The 23,280-nt window shown below is 30.3% G+C and overlaps 1 protein-coding gene across 1 annotated transcript; it reads right to left on the minus strand.

Moving 5' to 3' along the window:
* Nucleotides 1-1,749: 1,749 nt before the first annotated feature.
* On the minus strand, nucleotides 1,750-23,181 carry LOC127727695 (fizzy-related protein homolog). The gene is made up of 13 exons (XM_052234814.1): nucleotides 23,095-23,181; nucleotides 17,311-17,463; nucleotides 16,620-16,736; nucleotides 16,177-16,311; nucleotides 15,234-15,293; nucleotides 13,880-13,981; nucleotides 13,237-13,392; nucleotides 12,425-12,490; nucleotides 9,539-9,641; nucleotides 8,644-9,062; nucleotides 8,192-8,296; nucleotides 4,032-4,124; nucleotides 1,750-3,243 (listed from the first exon to the last, which is right to left on the minus strand). Exons 2-13 carry the CDS (start codon nucleotides 17,374-17,376, stop codon nucleotides 3,202-3,204), a joined length of 1,464 nt encoding a protein of 487 aa, XP_052090774.1. The 5' UTR covers nucleotides 17,377-17,463; nucleotides 23,095-23,181; the 3' UTR covers nucleotides 1,750-3,201.
* Between the last annotated feature and the right edge of the window lie 99 nt (nucleotides 23,182-23,280).

A 23,280-nucleotide genomic window follows, 5' to 3' on the forward strand; every position in this document is an offset into this window, starting at 1 on the left:
ATAAGTATTGTGTATAAGTTTCATAAAAATTGGTTGAGGCAAACTTAATTTAGAGAACGGAAACAAAAAATTCAGCAATTTTTCCATTTGTGAAGGGGCATAATTCTAGAACGGTTAAGGTGACACCACCAAAATTCAAACTTGATCTGTATTTTGTGGTAATAAGCATTGTGTATAAGTTTCATAACGTTTGGTTGAGGCAAACTAAAGTTAGAGAACGGAAACAAAATTTTTAGTAATTTTTCCATTTGTAAAGGGGCATAACTCTAGAACAGTTAAAGTGACGCCACCAAAATTCAAACTTGATCTGTGTTTTGTGGTAATAAGCATTGTGTATAAGTCTCATAACACTTGGTTAAGGCAAACTAAAGTTAGAGAAAAAAAAACAACTTTGGAACGTATGTACGGACGGACAAGGGTAAAACTTAATGCCCCTCCGCTACGGCGGGGGCATAAAAATCATCCATTGGGTAATTTTTTCATTAACAGGTCATCTTTATAAATTTACTTTTAATGTAAATGGATTTCAAATTGAAATGGCCAACTGTTGAATTCAGAAAAGCAATTACAAAAGTTTTAGTACTTAATTAATAAGATATATTTTGTAATTTTTGCTTGCTGTTTTAATATGTGTTTTACTCTGGGACTATTATAATTATGTCCAAGTTTTACTTTAAGGTGTAACTTTAAGAAACAAGAAATTTAAGCATTGAACCATTGTATTATAGTATTATTTGGAGCATCTTTACAACTTTTGAAACAGTTCCATAGTGTGTCGACATCCTTTTTCATGAATGATCTATTAACATGTATTTTCAAAAACATTCAGACAGTTAAGACTTGTCTTGAGCCAGACAAAATAATTTTTTTTTTTTATATAAAACAAGTTTCCATCATATTATCTGCTTTTACAAGATCGGCGCCCATTAAATTCATCAATGATATATCAAAATCTAAATTTTGCTCTCTGCCGAGGTTTGCTTTTACGAGACCCATTTTGACAAAAAACATCTTTTTTTATCAACCTGTTGGGCAATCTGCTTTTACTATAGTCCAAATAATTATGAAGTCTTGAAAGGTTATTTAATTTTTTTGCTGTCGTAGGAAGGTGTCACAGCAAAAAAATAAAATTGGTCTTTCAAGACGTCATACTTATTTGGATTACTTTTACGAGATCAAATACTCCCATAGTATTTTCGTCAATTTCATATGAGGGGTCTGATTCCGCTCCTGAAATCATTTACCACACGTTGACATAATTGAATCATTGTTACTAAAATGTGATCATTGACAGCATTCTTATACAGATTTTAAAACGCTTTGACGACAAAACTATGAAAAATTATAGTTGCCTAAATCGGCGACGGAAACATTTCCAGAAATATAGAATTTTTTGTTTATTTGTTCCTGAATTGGGAATTTATGTTTGCATACATTTTTTTGGGGCCAACTGCCAATTTTAGGGCCGCTCAGCGGCCCTAAATTATATAGTAGAATCATCCCTGGGCGGGGGCATAAAAATTCTGTAGGTAGTCATTTGTGATTCATCCTTCTTCAATTAACACAGCCCTATCAAAATCTATGGTTAACTGACACTTCAGTAAGAAGATAGAGAAGCCTTAATTTCCAAAATAACTTATTAAAAAAAAACTACTATCAATAGTTACTTGACAAGTATATAGCGTGTCAACCTTTTGACACGTGTGTTAATGCTTATTGTATTTGAATTTCTCATAAATCACATAAATATATTGTAATCAAGATATTTTTTATTATTTTCATGATGATTATGTAACACAGAGTGATAATTTCTGCATGCATACAAAATGTTTTTTTTCAATACACAACAACTGACATTAACACATTTAGAAAGAAAGGAGTAAAGAAATAAATCCATTTTTTGTTTTCCTTAAACATGAAATGTATGAAATGCAATTGATAAATAATTTGATATAATAAAAGAGAGAACAAGTATCGAGAAAAGAAGTAAACAGATAAAAAAGATTATGGACTTTTGTATAAGAGTTACATATGTAATAATATTGACCTATATTATACATATATCCAACAGTAAAGTAGTGAAGGTTGTATAAGATCAGAGGAAAGTATTTTTGTTCCAATATCCGTAATAAAATTGTTTCTCTTTCCTCCTTCAGCAATGTATAAAAGATTATAAATTAAAAAATACTGGTAAAAAGCCTAAAATGTCCCAAAACAGTAAATTTAATTATCAAAATTTAAAATAAATACTATAAAATTTATCTTTAAATATAAAATGTCAAACTGTTGAATAAAACTGTTTTCAATATCTAAAGATGTTTATAACACTAAGAATTGCATAATAGTAGTGTAATATCAGTTTATTGTTTTTACCAAATTTTATACTGCATGATAAACCAAATTCCAAATAATTAACAATGCAGGCTTTTAAAAACCACATTTACAATTTCAATAGCAGATTATATAAATGTATAATAAGATTCACTTATCAAGTGTATGGTCAATTTAAATAAAAAAGAATTCTACCATAACTTTCAAGAAACTAAGTCTTCAAATGATAAATGAAAAAATATTGAAATGAATAAGACGTAAATATCCATTTACCCTTTCACTTGTTATTCGGCAGTTCAAATTTTTTTATACTGGCAACTAAATAAAATCATGGAAAAACTTGAACAACAAAAAACAACAACAGACATACTTGTGTCTGAAAATTAAATAAAAATCTAACATTCCTCCATATCACATAACTTATTTGTATTACACAATTTTTGTTGTTTTGTTTTTTAAATGCATAACAAAATTAATAAATGGAAAAAATAGAAACAGACTTTTATAAAACCTGAAATATGTTAATCTGATATATAAAAAAAAAAGAGGGTAACTTTTGTTTTGCCAGTTCAATTTTTTTGCAATTCAGTCTGATGGAATCAATTCGGACAAAATATTTTTGGTACTGGACTTAAAAAGCACTTTACACATTAAATTTATGTGGAGGGTAAAAAATAAAATTCTATAAAAAACGTTAAAATAATTTATAGCTTGCCAGACATCTTGAGGTTTTGCTTGTTCCCACAAAATCCTTCATAAAACATACATTAACTTATAAAAATAAAATGGATGTCAAGGCAAGCTCTAACCGAACACATAAAATTCATTGAGTGAAATTAATTTCCTGAATTCAACTTTCTCTGTTTAACATCACCGGATTCTTGTGAAGAGATTCAACACAGATTTAGATTCCTGAAAATAAATAAACAAATTGATGAGTGCGTGTGGTAATATCTTATACAAATTACAAACAAAACATAACAATTAAATTATTGTATGATGTTAAAATATGGTAGTAATTTCATTCTGTTGCACAATACATTTAGAAATGGTTTGGGCCAAATTAACCAAACAATATACCAGTCCATATACTTATACATCTTTGGATTTCAAAACTATTTGCTGAGAGCATTCTTCATGAAGGTCAATTCGGAAAACTTCAGTGCTTTTTTCTTTTAAATTGGTGAGAGACAGAACATTTTTCAAAAGTGTTTTAGTTCTGTTTGAATTTTGATCCTAAGATTGGATCTGTTTCAAGTGAATTTCTGATGTTATTTTAAATGTTATATTCCATGCTTAGGATAAATTTCACAGCTACATAAACATAAACTGTTGTTGATACCACTTAAAAGATGCATACTGTATAAGAACTATGCTAAAGAAACCTGCCTGCCTGTACCAAAATAGTTGCAAAACATGAGTACCAGTAACCAATTATTTTGATGGAATTGTAAGTAAAGAAAGTGTCTTCAGATGAGTGTAAGTCACCATATGATATCATTGTATAAGTTCAGTTTTGTGATTTAAATTTAACTGAAACTTTACAACTAAAATGTACACCATAAATATTTTGATAGCTTTTAAATCATGATTCTTTACTTAAAAACAAATTAGGAGTATCCTTTTAAAATTTCAGATGTGACATTGTGGTTTTATGAAAAATTTACTACATGTATTAGTCACATGTGGTTAATACCTACTTTTGTTGACCTAGTTTTACTGAAAACATTCCAAAAACGTAAAGTTTCATCCCCAGCTCCTGTTACAATGGCTTCTCCATCTGGTGACATTGCCTAAAACACAGTTAACTTGTTTTATTCATAAACAAATGGGCATAGAAATATTAATTATATAAGTGTATGAATTACAGCATATTAAATATAGGTTGAAATTTCCCAATTTGGGGCTTTTTAAAAGAGCAGTAGAAAACATATAAGAACATAGTAGATACTGCAATCACTGGCCACTGCTAGGACTTCTGTCTTGAGTTTAATTAGCAATAAACAGCTTAATTCACTGACAACAGCTGACCCATTTTTTTATTAAAACTGAACCAATAAACCACAAAAATCTCCAGGTAAACCTCATATAACCCAAGGTGCAAATCCGTACAAAAATGTGTTTGGTAAATGCCAACAGGATCAAGTGCAGCAGCATGCACCTTCAACAGCTCCATGATAAATGCATGCTAATGATGTGTATGTCAGTGACATGTTACAGCATGCCTGTTTACACGTAGAATACCAATGATGTAATGTTATCTTGACAAGATGATAACCATCTATCTGATAAACATGTGGGAAAATAGGCAACAAAGCATAGTACTGTGCAAGTATCAAAATCATCGCTTTTAATCATTAAAAGTTAGAATAAATTATAGGAAATAGTTACGACATAGTGGAAACATTGAGTCTCAGAGAAACTGTTTACTGCACCTGATTATTTATAGCTGTGCTAAGAAGGGTTTATCTAATATTTATCTTTTAATCTCCATTCTTACTATTTATCTAACTATCAAAGTATATATCTCCATGTACAAAGGTGAAATTAAGATCTATGTGAGAAAATGTAAGAATCAATGAGTTAAGGTAAAATTAAATTGTGTTTACACAAGTTTTATATATTTCAACAAACTCCTTTATCATGCATTTATTATTAAAGCATTAGTTTCTAAAAAATACTTAATTTCTTTTACATGTTTGAGTTTTTAAATCAATATCAAATAAGTCCAGATTTTTTTTTAAAAGGACATTTTCAACTGTAAAAACTAATTCAATGAGTCCCTAATTATCAAAAAAATTATATTATGACTGGCCAATATTATAATTTAATCTATCATAAGCAGGGGAAAAGGGTCAACTCCTAAAAAATGCATTTGGAGGATTCAATATAATATCCCCTACATGCAGGAACAGTGTATGAGTTTACATTTATATGAGACAAGCTTTAAATCATAATGGAGGTCAACAAATTTTCAATTCAAATTAAGCGGGGTTATTGCGTATGTAGTTTAGAGTTTCCATCTTTTCATTAATGATTGATTATTTGGTGTTTAATACCACCTTCAGAACCATTGGTTATATCATTAGCAGCCACTTTTTATTGGTGTAGGAAGCTGCAGTGCCCAAAGAGAACCACACACTTTCTGCAGGAAAACTGACAATCCTAGTCAATTAAGATTTGAGTTGAACGCACCTGACAACCTCAGTAAGTGTTTTTTTATCTTAATGGAAAGCTGCAAAAATATTCAATAACTTGTAGCCCCTACCAATCTCCTGAAGAATTAGTTGTGCTCTCTCTGAAAACTGATATTTTCAAGCAATTTTCTATGTCCTAGGACCAAATCTTTCACATTAGTGATAACATGTATATAATTATATATATAATTGCTAAACCAGATTGAAATTAAAATCATTATCTGCAACTTCTTATGATATGATTATGCTCCAAATAGCTGACCAATTGATTTAGGTCATACAAATAGAGTGGGTAAGACTGATTATTCAAGCAATTTACAATATCATAGGGTCATAACTTCCACAAAAAATGTTTAATTGGGACTCAGAACTTAACCTGCAACCACTTCACCAGAAAAATAATGGAACGTATTCTGTAATTTCTAATGCCTTGAATATTAGAAAAACAGACCAAAACACAAAAACTTAACACTGAGCAATGAACCGTGAAAATGCGGTCCAGGTCAAATAAAACCTGCAAGATTGACATGTACATCGTAAAATATTTCCATACACCAAATATAGTTGACCTATTGCATACAGTATTAGAAAAACAGACCAAAACACAAAAACTTAACATTAAGCAATGAACTGTAAAAATGAGGTCAAGGTCAAATTAAACCTGGCATTGTAAAATATTTCCATACACTAAATATAGTTGACCTATTGCACACAGTATTAGAAAAACAGACCAAAACACAAAAACTTAACATTTACCTATGAACCATGAAAATGAGGTCAAGGTCAGATGACACCTGCCAGTTGGACATGTACACCTTACAATCATTACATACACCAAATATAGTAGACCTATTGCTTATAGTATCTGAGATATGGACTTGACGACGAAAACTTAACCTTGTTCACTGATCCATGAAATGAGGTCGAGGTCAAGTGAAAACTGTCTGATAGGCATGAGGACCTTGCAAAGTACGCACATACAAAATATAGTTATCCTATTACTCATAAGAGAGAAATTAACATTACAAAAAATCTTAACTTTTTTTTCAAGTAGTCACTGAACCATGAAAATGAGGTCAAGGACAATGGACATATGACAGACGGAAACTTCATATCAATCATAAGGCATCTTTATACAAAGTATGAAGCATCTAGGTCTTCTACCTTCTGAAATATTAAGCTTTTAAGAAGTTAGCTAACGCCGCCGCAGCCGGATCACTTTCCCTATGTCGATCTTTCTGCAAGTCGCAGGCTGGACAATAAGATGTGGTATGATTACCAATTTTAAATTTTAAACAGGGACCAAACGACTTAGAAGTTAGCAACTTTAGGTCAGGTCAGTGTTTTCAAAAGGTTGCAAAATTTACCATGGTGCTGCTGTAGTTCTTACTGTTAGTAAATTTTACTTATATCATAAGGGACACAACTATAGACAATAAATGTAACATTCATCAAATTCAAACATGGTGTAGTTGTCCCAATATAATGTTTAAAATATCAAATGATTAGCTGATGCTCTGAATCACTTCCCTAAAATATCATTTCTTCAAATAATACTGGTAATATTCCTTTATGTATGCTATGCATGCACATTCATTGTAAATGAATTCATTTATAACCACAATTGATAAATCACTCTGTTATAAACTGTATAAACTAGAATAATGTACCCTTTAAGGCCTAAGTATTTATTTCTTAGCCTAATGAAAATGATTGATCTTTTGGAATTAAATTTCCATCTAGACTACTAATCAACAAGTTCTTATCATTGACCATCCATCATTTAGGCGTAAGGCACAATATATAAAAATTTAAAGGATCAACCCTTTCTGCAACAAAACGTTACAGGGTTTTGCTGGGGTCTATATAAGAGGTCTCTCCTTAGCCTGTGGCAAATAATTTTATGATCCTTTAATTCCATGCAAATGGCAAGTCAATTTAAGAGGAACTTGCACACCTGGTCAGATTGACACAAGATTTTATTTCTACACCTGTTTTTCCTCGACACTATCTATTTCTTGACAAAAATTAATAAACCTAGATATATCTAAGTTTACTCTTATGTTTGTAAATACTGGTGTAAGATTACATACATATCTGTAGCCAATAGGGTTTGAGATGATTTGTTGTACAGACCTTAGAAACAGAAAAAATGCGTGGCAAGCATCTCATTACTACCCACACAAGTAAAGTTAACATTCTGAGATACATGGTTATTCCAAACTCACCATAACAAATTTACAAGCAACAAAATGTATAGCAAGAATAGGTATAATAATTATTTTATCTTGATTTTAAAACCAATTGCTATCAATACATCTTAACAAAGGTTTCACAATAAAGTAATCTGGACTCGAAAGGTTAACCATCAAGTCAAGGAGTAACTCAGAAATAAATAAATTGATTGAAATCATTATTTCATACAAGTAAGTTAGAATGCAGTAAAATTTGTTGACAACTTGCTTATACATGTTATATATATAGATAAATGAAAGGGATATGATCTGCAGCTCATCAAGTTTTTTAAAACTCAATTCATAGATCAATGCTTATTTACAATAACATGACTGAACTCTCCAGTGGTGCCCTTCATTTCCTGATCTGGATTTTCTTTTATCTATTCTCCCTTTTATTATTATCAAAACTAACCAATAAATACTTACTAGATATAATACTCTGTATGTATGTCCTGTTAATTTGGCAATTTGAACAAGTGAAGGATATTTCCATACTAATATTTGATTTTGTGAATAACCATGAGTACTAACCTGAAAAAAATATAGTATTTATATAATTATTATAAAATCAAATTATGTCATTAACAATTCTAAGTGAAGGGAGACAACAATGAAATACATTTGTAAATTTTCTAGCATTGATAAGATTACCTCCCTTCATATCTTTGCTATTTGCTTAAATCATTTCCATTAGTTTTGTAGATTAATAACTCCCTTGATATAAATAAGTTCAATAAATACAGATATTGTTGTTCTCTGAAGAATGAGAAAAAACAAGAAGTACTGTAAGCCATTGCTCACTAATTATACCCCACCCAATACAAAATTTGACAAAAATTTCATGTGTGGATAATTAAAATATGTAATATACAACTTACAATTTCATTTGAGTGCTTTGACCAGGCTAAGTTACACACTTGTGATCCTGTATCAACACACTGCAATGGCTGACATGTTAATGTATTCCAGAATCTAATACACCTATCTGCAGTACCTCCCCCACTAGCTAATAGTCCATGCTGATGAGGAGACCATGCAATAGCCTTTACAGCAGCTAAATGTTCATTATAAGTCTGAACTGGTATTGTACTATTCATGTTCCACACAAACAATTTATTGTCATTGCCACCTGATGCTAAATGTTGGTGATCAGGTGACCACTTGAGTCCACACACTTCCTGTTTGTGTCCTGTTAATTTACGTTCTGGCACAATAGAAGGTGTGCGAATATCTCTTTGTAATATCAATCTGTCTCTACTTCCTGATGATAAAACATCTCCATTCCATGCTAATGCTCCTGGAATATTAGAATAAGACCATTGTAAATGTGTAAATCAATATCAAGGGTACAATAAATATCAAAGGTGTATACTAGTATATGAGATATCCTTGGGGATAAAAAAAAAAATTACATCTTTGTTTATCTTATTTTGCAAATCAAGGGATTTGCTTGTATTAGGTTTCTAATTACTTTAGTTTGTACCTCAACTACTTATAGGGTACAATGTTTATGATTTTAATTGATATGGCCTTAACTCTACACATCCATTCTGAAAACTTAAATAGGAGTGTCTTGTCCAATCATAAAAGTGTATTAAATGTGCACTGATACATCATATTTGAAGTGTCAAATCATATGAGTATATGAATAAGGTCAGTCTACAGTGAAAGTGTTCAGTCCATAAACCTTTATGATCTTAAATATTCCCATTTATCACTCTTCCTGAATTTTACACTAGGAATGAATGAATTATTTCATATAAATTTACTTACCTACTCTAGCACTATGACCTGATAATGTATTTATTTTTTTATTTGCTGCTACATCCCATATCTGTACAAATCCTTTATGTGTTCCTACTGATACTAAATGCCCCTGGAAAAAATATATTTATAAAGTGTATATATCAAGGTTAAAACAATAATTTACTCTATTAGTATTTTCCAGAACCTCTCTGCACAGTGAATGAAATCTGGCATTGTCTAGATTTTAAATACAATATATGTTATAATAAAAATCAACCTCTACTTGGACAGAATAATAAACTATACGTTATAATAAAAATTAACCTCTACTTGGACAGAATAATAAACTATACGTTATAATAAAAATTCGTAAGGGTTCTGCGGAACCCAGTGTTTCGCCTACTTTTGCTGTTATTCGCAAGCTCAACAAAAATGGGGAAATTATTATTAAAAAATTTCCTCTAGATACTATCTTTTGAATGTAAGAAGCTTCTGTTCAAGTTTGGTAAGAATCCAGGATGGTTTATGAATGTAATAAATGTTTTAAAAACTTTAACTGCAGACTGTATGTAATGTTAACTGGAAGAAAAACTAAGTCCATTTATAAGTAATATACAGAAAAACAGGAAATTTTTTTTTACAAAATTTCCGTCTAGATACTAGCTTTTGATCATAAACAAGCTCCTGTCCAAATTTGGTACAAATCCAGGATAGTTTAAGAAAGTTATTAAAATTTTGAAAACTTTAACCACAGAGTGAATGTTATGTTAACTGGCAGAAAAACTAAGTCCATTTATAAGTAAAATATGGATAAACAGGATTTTTTTTTAACAAAATTCACTTTTGAATACTATCTTATGATCATAAACAAGCTTCTGTCCAAGTATGGTACAAATCCAGGATAGTTAAAGAAAGTTATTAAAATTTGAAAAACTTTAACCACAGAGTGAATGTAATGTTTCCTGGCAGAAAAAGTAAGTCCATTTATGAATAAAATACGGATAAACAGGATTTTTTTTTTTACAAAATTTACTTCTGGATACTATCTTATGATCATAAACAAGCTTCTGTCCAAGTTTGGTAGAAATCAAGTATAGTTTAAGAAAGTTATTAAAATTTTAAAAACTTTAACCACAGAGTGAATATTTGTGGACGCCGTTGACGCCAACGGAATGTAGGATTGCTTTGTCTTGCTTTTGCAACAAAAGTCGCAGGCTCGACAAAAATCAACCTCTACTTGGACAGAATAACAGATAACAGTACATCGTGAACAAGTTTTTTTAAAGAGTAAATCATACATGAGTCTTAACTGCATACTATACAGAAGAGATCGCTTTTTCCTCTTTACATTTTGAAACAAAGTCAATTTTGATATGCAGTCATTAGCAACATTGCAAAAGCTTCACATAAATTTTAGATGCGAAATTATCTCCCCTTACAAATGTATCACATGCCCTTTGAAAATCTGACATTTTAAACAATTATACTCTGCTAAATTTAATTCAACTACATCTCAGCTTTTGACAGTACTGTAAATTTTGTCAACTATACAATTAATAACCAGCATTTTAACCCATCCATACACACGATTGAAATACATCTCAAAAATTAATGTTCACAAGAAATTACTTGTATGCTGTTTAGATGTATTTTAAAATAAAATGCTCCGCTGGGCACAGCTTGATACAACTGCAGAGGTCGAACCCTGAACAGTTGGGGCAAGTATGGACACAACATTCAAGCTTGATACAGCACTGAATTTGGATTGTGATTAAATATTTGACACAGCATAGGTTTCTGACACAGAATGAATGTGGTCTAAGAACTTAAAATTTTTTAATTCACCTATTCAAACCATATCATTATTATTTGCTTTTATATATAAATCAGAAATAACCAATTTAAAATGGAAAATTTTAAAGAAAAAAAAAATCCCTCCCCCAAATTTTTTGAACCCCCTTATGATTCATCACCCCCAAACTCAATCCCAGCCTTCCCTTTGTGGTATGGTACCTTGCAGTACAATTTCAGAGAGATCCATACATTTGAACACAAGTTATTGTCTGGATTCTAGAAAAATGCTTGTTTTTGCCCCTTTTTGGCCCCTAAAATTTTGAGGCAATTACCCTTAAAATCAATCCCAGCCTTCCCTTTGTGGTATGGTACCTTACAGTACAATTTCAGAGAGATCCATACACTTGAACACAAGTTATTGTCTGGAAACTAGAAAAATGCTTATTTTTGGCCCCTTTTTGGCTCCTTATTCCTAAACGTTGTGGGCAATTACCCCCAAACTCAATTCCAGCTTTCCCTTTGTGGTATGGAACCTTGTAGTACAATGTCAGAGAGATCCATACACTTACACACAAGTTATTGTCATGAAACTAGACTAAATGCTTGTTTTTTGCCCCTTTTTGGCCCCTAATTCCTAAAATTTGGAGGCAATTACCCCCAAAATCAATCCCAGCATTCCCTTTGTGATATGGAAACGTGTGGTACAATGTCAGAGAGATCCATACACTAACACACAAGTTATGTCTGGAAGTTACAAAATGCTTACTTTTGGCCCCTAATTCCTTAACTGTTGGTACCATAACCCCCAAAATCATTCCCCACCTTCCTTTTGTGGTATTGAACCTTATGGTAAAATTTCATAGAGATCCATTCACTTAAACTAAAGTTAGAGTGCGAAAACCAATGTGTCTTCGGACGACCACGATGCCAACGTCATACCAATAAACGACCACAAAATTTTTTTGCGGTCGTATAAAAAGTTTGTCATGAAATAACAAACATTTGCAGCAGTACTTAGCACTTTTTTAAGAAACAAAAAACGTCTTAAAATGTACATCTGATTTTGCTATGAATGCAAATCTTTTTGTGTGTGCATGATATATTGGTGAAATAACATACCCTTTCTGACCATGATACTGATGTTACTGTATCTCCATCACTTGATAAATCACATAGTCTTGTCACCTGTAAAACATTATACAATTACAATTATTGCTATATTCAAATTGTTTTATGCAGATGAACTGTCTGCATCTCGATTTTTTCTTGTAATCACAAAAAAAAAAAATAATAGAGGGATGTATCCAGTATAATATGAATGTCCTCTTGTATTGAGCTGAGCTCAATATTGTAAAGACAGCTATCTATATTGAATGGACAGCTTTATGTAAAAATTCCAAGAATACTGTAGTTAATTGTAAAATAAATGAAAAACTCCCCAGGACAACATTCACTCCATAGATACAAGTACCACAACAGCATTTATTTTGCCTGTCTAGTACATGTATATACCTTCACCGGTACTGCATCAATTTTACCATGCCTGGTACATGTGTACATGCACTCCATAGATAAACACAAGTACTTTTGCTTATATATTACATGTACTCTACAGATATACACAGGTGATACGCCACAAATTTAACTTTTCTAGTACATGCATAAAGCTTTGAAGGTACTTCATTATTTTTACATGCCTACTATATGCACTCCATAGTTACATTATACACACAAGTACATCTTGTTTTTTACAGGACTAATACATAAACTCCATACAGACATGTTGGTACAACAACATCTTTTTTGTTTTTTGACCTGACTAATACATACACTCCATAGAGACTTGTTGGTACTACAATATCTTCTTTGTTTTTACCTGACTAGTACCTACACTCCATAGAGACAAGTTGGTACTACATCATTAAATTTACCTGACTAGTACATGCACTCCACAGATAAACACAGGTACCAAGTCCAACACTTAGAACATTCTGTGATGACCAATCCACCAAGTTTAAATAAAAATCATCCTGCAGTTCAGGAGCATCTAACACCTTAAATGGTATCTTTGATATCTTTCTCACAGCCTAGAATAAAAGTTGTAAAAATCAACAATGAATATGTTTTGCTCTCAATTCTCAATAATGCAATCTTCTCTGATTTACTCTCATAAAACAATTTTAGACATTTTTATCGTAGTATTTCATGTCACACCATATGCATGTTAGCAATTTTGAAGTTCCAAATATTAAGTATATTAAGTGTATACACACTTCAAAATTTCACTTTATAATGCATATTATGATGACATCCATCTGCAAGTATATATTCCACAAATCTCTTTATTTTTTGTAAGAGACAGATATTTTACATCGCCATAATATGACATTTTTCAAGTTCAACCAATTACATTTGTTTTACATTTAACCCTGATTAATGTTAGGTTAATGTAACTATCAAAATTTACCAACAAGGGTTTAAAGTCAGATCAACTTGCTATTTTGTAATATCAATACAAGTCAGTTGATATATATCATATTCCACTAATAATTTCAAGATTATTTTTATATCTACCTTTCTTGGAGATCTAAGAAGTCGTTGACTTTTACTTCCTACTGGTGATAATGAATACGGAGATGAATCACTAAAATCTAAACTTCTTCTAGGAACATGATACTATAAAATAAAACAAGTAGTAATTAACAAATGGCTAATATACACTATAGCTAACCAGTTTTATAGCATGAAATCAATCATGTGTAATTAACAAATGGTTAACATACACTATAGCTAGCCAGTTAAGCATGAAATCAATCATGTGCATCTTTACTTGATCAAACTCATGCATAAGTTTTTATGTTTCGCTAATTGTCAAATAGACTTATTACAGCATTTTTTCAGTTTTTGTCATTGTAAGATATTATTTATTCTATATGTTATAACCAATTTCACTCTGATACAATTTAGGCAAAACCATATAAAGTTCATAAACCTCTATGAACCTTTTGATCGATTTATAAGGGGGAGGGTTGATAGTCCAAATAATTATAACATCTTGAAAGGCTATCTTAATTTTTTTTCTGTAACAAATAGGATTCCATTTGAGGTGTGCAATGATCTACTTTGATTTCCCAAGATTCTTCACTTCCGATGAGTATAAAATATCAAACTTGGTAAAATTTGGCAGACCCAAATTTCCAGATAATATAAATTGAATGTTCCGGGTATTCGGGTCCATCAAATTTTATGGAGTTTGGTATTTTATACTCTCCATAAGTGAAGGATCTTGGGAAATCAGGGAAACCATTTTAAACGCAAAGTAGAACATTTCACACCTCAAATGGAATTGTACCTTCTTTTACCATTACTTTTGGAAATTTCTGGAAATATTTTGCACCAACAAGCACACAAAAGGTAAGACTTTGTATATATACAAAAATTTCTAGCGGTCTATGAAGATTTCATGGCAAAATTGGGTATCAAAGTTCTCTCTCAAAAGTGCAGACGAAAAAAATTGCTTCAGCGTTATGATGTCGTAGGAAGGCGTCACAGAAAAAAATAAAATGGCCTTTCAAGACGTCATAATTATTTGGACTAGAGGGTTGAGTGCTCAAAAACTACAAATGTATTTAAAATTAATAACCTCTCTAAATGTTCATATGCCAGTCTCAAGTCAGAAACCTTCACAGTGGTGTTATTTATAACTTAAATCATACTGACTTTTAAAAGCTCTTTGTGTATGTTGTGTGGACTACAATTATTGAAAAAAAGAACTACTATCTATGTTAGTGGAGTAACACAGCTACTTATGTTTGTGATGTAACATATGATTCTTAAAGATTTTTCAGATAATATTTGGGTGAACATAGAAACTTAGCTATAGAAGTGAAAAGTTATTTAGATTTACAAATATAATCATTAAACTTACACGAAAAAGATTTTTACTTTCTTTGGGGACTAAAATTCTTCTTTCATCTGTCTGTTGATCCTACAAAAATTAAACATATCTATGTGTATATATATGGTATTGTCATTGTTTTAAAATATCTTTTATTCTATGAGATGTTCAATTTATTCCATCAGATTAAAGTTTTAATAGTTAATAATAAATGGGGAATGTGTCCATGGGACACAGATGATGCCCCAGCTTGCATATCATATAAAGTTATAAAGGGACATAACTGAGGAATGGAAAAAGTGACGCTACCCAAATTTGTTACTGATCCGAGTTTTGTAGTAATAAGTATTGTGTATAAGTTTCATAACATTTGGTTGAGGCAAACTTAAGTTAGAGAACAGAAACGAAAAAATTCAGCATTTTTTCCTTTTCTGTAAAGGGGCATAACTCTAGAACAGTAAAAGTGACGCCACCTAAATTCAATCTTGATCTGTATTTTGTGGTAATAATCAATGTGTATAAGTTTCAAAACATTTGGTTGAGGCAAACTAAAGTTACAGAACGGAAACAAAAAATTCAGCAATTTTAGCAATATTCCATTTCTAAAGGGGCAAAACTCTAGAACTGTTACAGTGACGCCACCCAAATTCAAACTTGATCTGTGTTTTGTGGTAATAAGCATTGTGTATAAGACCACAACATTTGGTTGCGGCAAACTAAAGTTAGAGAACGGAAACAAAAAAATTCAGCAATTATTCCATTTGTAAAGGGCATAACTCTAGAACAGTTAAAGTGACACCACCAAAATTAAAACTTGATCTGTATTTTGTGGTAATAAGCATTGCATATAAGTTTCATAACATTTGGTTGAGGCAAACTAAAATTAGAGAACGGAAACAAACTTTGGGACGTACAAGGGTAAAACTTAATATCCCCGCGGCGGGGGCATAAAAACATTCTCACAAAAACTCACCTTCAAATCTTCAATGCCCGCTGACAAGAGTTCATTTTTCAGTAAACAATAATAAGCTAGACCATCTTTACTGCTATCAGCTGTTGGCTCCTTAGATTTACTACTAGATTGAGTGGGTGATGATGTAGGACTTCCCTTAAGAAGTAAAAAGACATTTTATTGTATTATTTATATATAGCAATAAAACAGAGAGAGATTTTCAAATGGAAAATTTTACTGATCTTATAATCTAAATAAACATGGGATTGGTTTGAAATACATGTTTATGAAATTTCTTTATCTACATCAAAAGAAAATATTTTTACTTGAAACAGTCATGCATAACATTTATTCAATCATTTGTTACATGTATCTTATATGTGTACATTAATTTATTGTGAGGACTTTTTCTTTTTAATAATTATTCTATGTTGAGCTGCCTGCATTTACGTTAAAATACTAACTTTTGGAATATTAAAATTTATATGCCAGCTAGCTCCTGCTCTACTTGGTATAAATCTGTCTCCATATTTGTCTTTACTTGGTGAAGCTACTGGACTCATAGGACTTAAACTCAATGGCTGTAAAACAAAATATATTCTAACTAAGTAAAAACACATCAGGCATTAATAACTTTGTTTTTTAATGGGGATACACATATTCCAATGAAATCCACCTGTGTATAAAGCTTATGATAGCTTCATAACATTGATGATTACAAACTGTTTGCATGCATTGGGGTTGTAGATAAAAACACACAAACAAAATAATACAAATGTTTTGGAATTTTACCTATTTACTTGATCATGGCTACATTGTATATATACAAGATAAAAAATAAGTAATGATAACTATGTATATTAATATTTATCCTGTTTACATTATATATACATAGCTAGATAATTTTGTAGAGAACAGATGATGACACCAGTTTTTGAAAATTTTTCAAAATTTGCAACTTTAACATTAAAAGAGTTCTTAAGCACTTAATCATTTGACATGAATTATTAAGCAAATAAATAAATTGACATTCTACTACATTTGGAAATTTATTTTTCTGTTTTTCAAATGCAGCTTTACTTGCCTTTGGCTAGTAGTTATAAGAACAAGAATATGTATGTATTTTTCAAATTAAAATTTGTATACAATACTTACAGAATTATATGGGGAAACCTGGCCATTTTGTTGTCGAAGCAAACGCTTCTCATATTCTGGATCCATTACCTAAATTTGACTTTTCTTCTTAATTCCACATCTTTTTTTAATAGCTGGCCTAACTTGGTTGTGTTATAATATGTACCAAGAACTCTGAAACAAAACATGCAAATATTTCATAATTACATGTGCTTTTATAAAATAACTTAAATTCATCTCTAGACAAGAGTCTGTCAGAGTGACAGCAAACTGGATTTCCTGAAGAGGTCGAACCCTGAACAGTTGAGCAAGTATGGACACTACATTTAAGCTTAAAACAGCTCTGAATTTGGATTGTGATTGAATATTTGACACAACATAGGTTTGTGCCACAAAATGAACGTGGTCAAAGAACTAAAAAATTTGAAATTGGACATATACCTATTATGGTAAAGGAGCCCACAATACAAAATCTCTAAATACATGGTTAGATTCAGCATTTCGAAGAACCCCATAAATTCATTTTTTGTTGAATCAAACAAAGTTTAATTTTGGACCCTGATTTGGACCAACTTGAAAACTGGGCCCAAAAATCTAATATTTAAAAACAGGTTTAGATTCAGCATTTGAAAGAACCCTATGTATATTTAATTTATGTTGAAATGAAACAGTTTAATGTTATCCATATAATTTTCTGCTCAAAGGGAAATAACTCAAACTGAATAAATTATAAACACATAGTTCTCTAAAATTAGATATGATTTAACAACTATTTTCTAAAATTAGATATGATGTTACACAATATTTATCTATTTTTAAATTATAATCAAATATAATTAATAGTTCCAAATATTTTTTTCTTTCATTTGTCACAATCTAATACAGATCTGCAATTGCAACTTATCTATCAATGTCAACAACTTTATCTACACAATGTAATGTAATGAAATATATCCTTTAATAAAAATAGATTATTATCTAATTAAAGGAGTTCACTACATCAAAAAAAAATTATATATATAGCATTCAGAAAATCAGTTTATACAGAATAACAAACAAACCTACCACAAAATTCTTCAATTTACCAAAGAAAAGAAAAAATATATCCAAAATGTCATTTATCATTAATACAATGTCTTTTAAAAATCTTTGAACAGAACATGCAGAATGGAGTAATTAATAAGAATTTTTAATCAAAAATTGGCTTCTTGAGAAAGGGCTATAACTCAACAACGAGAAAAGCTAAAATTGTGAAAATTGAACTTGACCTTCATTTAGTCACAGGAAACAACATATCTAAATTTGAAAAAATTTCGTCAAAGTGTTTTCATGTTAATGAATGGACACTGTTTGGCAGCAGCCTGCCTTCCCGCTCGCCCGCCGTACATCCCCAAATCAATAACCGATTTTTCCTTCGAAGATCCAGTTAAAAATTGAAATTTACAGGATAACACATTAATGCTGCTGCATAAATGATGGATCTATATAACTGTTTCCATTTTTGATTGATAGGAATTGGTTAAAACATTTATTCAGTGATTGTACAACGTATTTCATATTACTATTAGTAGGCTATTCCAGATTTGGACTGTATACTCCATCTTATAAAAGAAGCTGAAATTTCCTGACAATTTTTGCTCAAACTGATGATTATGGATTATTAGATTTTTTCAGTTAAAAAAAAGTAATATAAAATTTGTCATACATATTGGTCCTATATGTCATTGTAGGTGGAAATCCATACATATTTGCAAAATCTGAAAATTACTTTGCATACATATATTTTCTATAGGGGTACAGTATTTTTTGATAGCCTATTCTCAACTTTTGATATTAAAATTAAATGTACATGTACTTGTAATACATTAAAAGACATTTTCTATGTGGACTGGCTAAGTCTTTACTTTTTTGTACAAATGGTTACGACTTTGATTCGTAAAAAATAGTCTTATATATATTTTCGAACCATTTTATTAATTTAACATTCAAAACAACCGAATATTAATTTTGAGGATTTACTCAACTTTTTCAAAGAGCTAAACTCAGGTAACTCAGATCCAATTGACTTGCCAACTAATGATACAAATTTGATGAGTGAACTGAATGATAATTTAAATAGTCCTATTACGAAAGAAGAAATATTAAAATGTATTAGGAATTTAAAAAATAACAAAGCTTGTGGTGATGATATGATTATTAACGAATATATTAAGACTTCTGGCGATTTTTTTATTGATGTTTATGCTGCATTGTTTAACTTGATTTTTAGAACTGGAATAGTACCAGTATCTTGGGTGATTGGAACGATCAAGCCATTTTATAAAAACAAAGGCAATAAGTTTGATCCTAAAAACTATAGACCCATTACTATTGTAAGTTGTATGGGTAAATTATTTACAGCTATTTTAAGTAATAGACTTTCAAGGTTCTCTGATGAAGTTTTACTACTTAATGAAAATCAGTGTGGATTCCGAAATGGTTACTCAACTTGTGATTGTATCTTTACACTACACTCTTTTTTTGAAATTTTGAAATTAAAAAAGAAAAAAATGTTTTGTGCTTTTGTCGATTTTGAGAAAGCATTTGATACAGTGACTAGAGATGCTTTATGGTATAAGATGCTTGTAAATAATATTAATGGTTATATGTATAAAATTATTCATAACATGTATGATGATATAAAATCATGTTTGTCATACAATGGTGAGAAATCTGATTATTTTCCAAGCAACATTGGTCTACGCCAAGGGGAGAATTTATCCCCTTTTCTTTTTTCGCTTTTTTTGAACGATTTGGAAGATTTCTTTTGTAAAGGGAATTTGATAGGCTTTAAAACTATATCAGATGCCCTAGAAGACGAACTAGACTTATATGTTAAACTGTTTGCAATTCTCTACGCAGACAATACTGTTTTAATGGCTGAATCAACCACAGAACTCCAATTACTATTAGAAAAATTTGAATCATATTGTAATGTTTGGAAAATGAAAGTCAATGTAGACAAGACTAAAATCATGATTTTTTGTAGTGGTAGACAACCTGTTAACCTTAAATTTAATTTTGGTAACTCTGACTTAGAAATTGTTAATGAGTTTAATTATCTTGGGATTTATTTTTCTAAAAATGGCTCATTTAAAGCAAATAAGAAGCATCTTGCTGAAAAAGCAACGAGAGCAATGTATGAAGTTATCAAAAAAGGTAGAAAGCATGGCTTATCAATAAGCTGTCAATAAGATTTATTTGATAAATTGGTTAAACCTGTTTTACTTTACGGCTGTGAAATTTGGGGATTTGGAAATAATGATATATTAGAAAGAGTTCATTTGAAATTTTGTAAACTTCTACTCCATCTAAAATCTTCCACCACGAATTGTGTTATTTATGGAGAATTAGGACGTTATCCTATTAGCTTAGATATCAAAGTTCGCATGATTTCATACTGGGCAAAGTTGATTTTTAGCAAACCCAGTAAATTATCAACAATAGCATACAAATTAATGTTTAGTTTATCTCATGGAAATAATGTTAAATTTTATTGGATGAAATGTATAGAATCTATTCTAAATGATACTGGTTTATCTTATGTATGGTTAATTCAAACTTGTATAAATGAAATTTGGTTAAAGACTGTTGTTAGAACATCTCTCCAAGATCAATTTAAACAATCATGGTACTCAGATATTCAAACGAACTCAAAAACATTAAATTACCGCCTTTTTAAGGAACTTTTCGGATTCGAAAAGTATTTAGATATTTTGGAACCCTGTGATATTTATACTTTATGTCAATTTAGACTAATTAACCACAGATTGCCGATAGAAAGTGGTAGATGGAAAAAAATTCAGAGAGATAAAAGAATATGCGAACTATGTGACTTAAAAGATCTTGGAGATGAATCCCACTATGTAATGAATTGTAAATTTATGGCTATAGAAAGACAAAAGTATATTGATAAAAAGTATATTAATAATCCGAATATAATTAAATTTAAGGAAGTAATGAATATGACAAAACAATCATATTTAAAAAAGCTATGTACATTTATAAGGCATATTAATTCGTGTGTGTGTTCTCCTGGCTAAATTCAACTTAGATTTGTAAATAGTGTACATATCATGTTTATTTTAATTTATAACTGTACTATTTATTACATGTAACTTCTGTATACCATTGTATTGACGAAGGTATGTCAGAATAAAGATATACTAACGCATAACTGTTCATTCAAAAACTTGATAATGGTTGCAGATCGCCAATTAGGATTTTCTTCTTTTAATTTGCAAATGGACAGTACCGTTGCAATGTCCCCTCCCCTCATGTAATATGACATTATTTAATTGTTAAGTTATAGTTAACTCTTTTTCCCAGAAAGATACGCAATTTCAAAAATCTGCCATAGATTTGGAGAAAAAAAAAAAAAAATGCCATAGATCTATGATTTGTATGGCATTTGTGACGTCATATTTGCCATAGATTTAGATCTGCCATAGATATGGAACCCACCATAGATGCGAGTCCTACATATATATTAGGTGAAATGCAATAATGAGAAATATGTAAACCTAATGCTTTGTATTAATTTAAACAGAAGTTAATATATACAATGATTTCTGAATTTCTTAGTAATCACTTGAAATGTAAACACACAATTTATAAAGCATAATACATTTAAGAGGAAAGAGAAAACATACAAGTATTGGTTTAATAACAATAATGTGATTTTTTTTCTCTCTTATCATATGTTCATTCTAATTTTACCATGAAACTTGTCTCCGTTGAGTCTGTGTAGTATTCTCTAAATAAATGCACAGGTCAAGACTATGTCACTGTTATAATTTCAATGGACATGTAATTTCATTTTGATTCCAATCAGATAATAATCATGGTAACAATTTACAAATGTTTCTTTATCTATTTAATAATTACAGGTAAATTAATAAACTGTATTCATTATGGTTACTTCATTATAATCTAATTTAACAAATGTAGTTTGATATAGCCACAATTAAATAATTACCCTATAAATAAAGATATGCTTAATCACACGAAACAATATGAAACATTAAGTGAATTTTAATTTTTCATACAATAAATATAAGTATTTTAAGGAGGGCACAATTTCCATACTAGGAAAGATGCTCCCCCCCCCCCCCCCCCTCAAAAAAAAACATCAATAATAATAAAGCATATTCATTATGGATTCTATTTAAGCCACATAATTTACTTCATCTGACTTTTTGTCAGTTATCAACAATAAATCTTAATATGAAAATATTCAATTTAAGTGTATACAGTTTAAAACACGTTTCATTGCCTAAGAAGTGAACAATATTGTAATATATTATCATAAATGTATACATGTCAATCTAATTAAGAACCTGACCAAATAAAATGTTCTGCCTTTTCTAAAACAATTCTAGTTTACCTTTCTTCTTGCATCAAATGTTACAAACCTACAGTTTGCTTCCTAATATAATCTTATCATGTCATACATGTAGACACCTTACAACAAGTTATGTCATGATTACAATGTTTCATATGTAAATCAAATAAAGGATGTGTTTGATTATGAATGCCATCAAGTTCCCTTATTGATTATAACCCTTAGGCTATTCTTTTAACGGTACATATATCTGGGTAATCTACACTACAAAAGTAACACGCATGAATCTTACAAATATAACGTAAACAAAGTGCATTGTCTGTTTTTCCTCTGTATTTTATGTTTAAGGGAGCATTTTTCAAAAACATATAATTAAAAGTTTTTATGTGCACCCTTTTGCCTACTATCATGTCTTCGTTTACCTGTTTTTGTTTGTTAACTGTACAAATTCTAGGCAGTTAAGTTTGAACGGATCCCGTTCTTGTTCAAAGATGGATTATTGCTTTGCATTCTGGGTAAGCGTCAGAATAAAAACAAACATTCAAATTGCATTTAAATTAAAAATATTAAATGAATACATAGTTCTTGACTATATACTATTAGATTTA

Source organism: Mytilus californianus, unplaced genomic scaffold (assembly GCF_021869535.1).
Source record: "Mytilus californianus isolate M0D057914Y unplaced genomic scaffold, xbMytCali1.0.p SCAF_1, whole genome shotgun sequence".
Taxonomy (NCBI): domain Eukaryota; kingdom Metazoa; phylum Mollusca; class Bivalvia; order Mytilida; family Mytilidae; genus Mytilus; species Mytilus californianus.

Excerpts from the sequence above, each read along its gene's own strand:
- LOC127727695 (XM_052234814.1), bottom strand. The coding sequence starts at position 17,376 with ATGGATCCAGAATATGAGAAGCGTTTGCTTCGACAACAAAATGGCCAG. Across the intron at positions 16,737-17,310 it reads AGGTTTCCCCATATAATTCT|CCATTGAGTTTAAGTCCTAT; the intron begins GTAAGTATTGTA and ends TTTGTTTTACAG. Across the intron at positions 4,125-8,191 it reads CATACAGAGTATTATATCTA|GCAATGTCACCAGATGGAGA; the intron begins GTAAGTATTTAT and ends ACTGTGTTTTAG.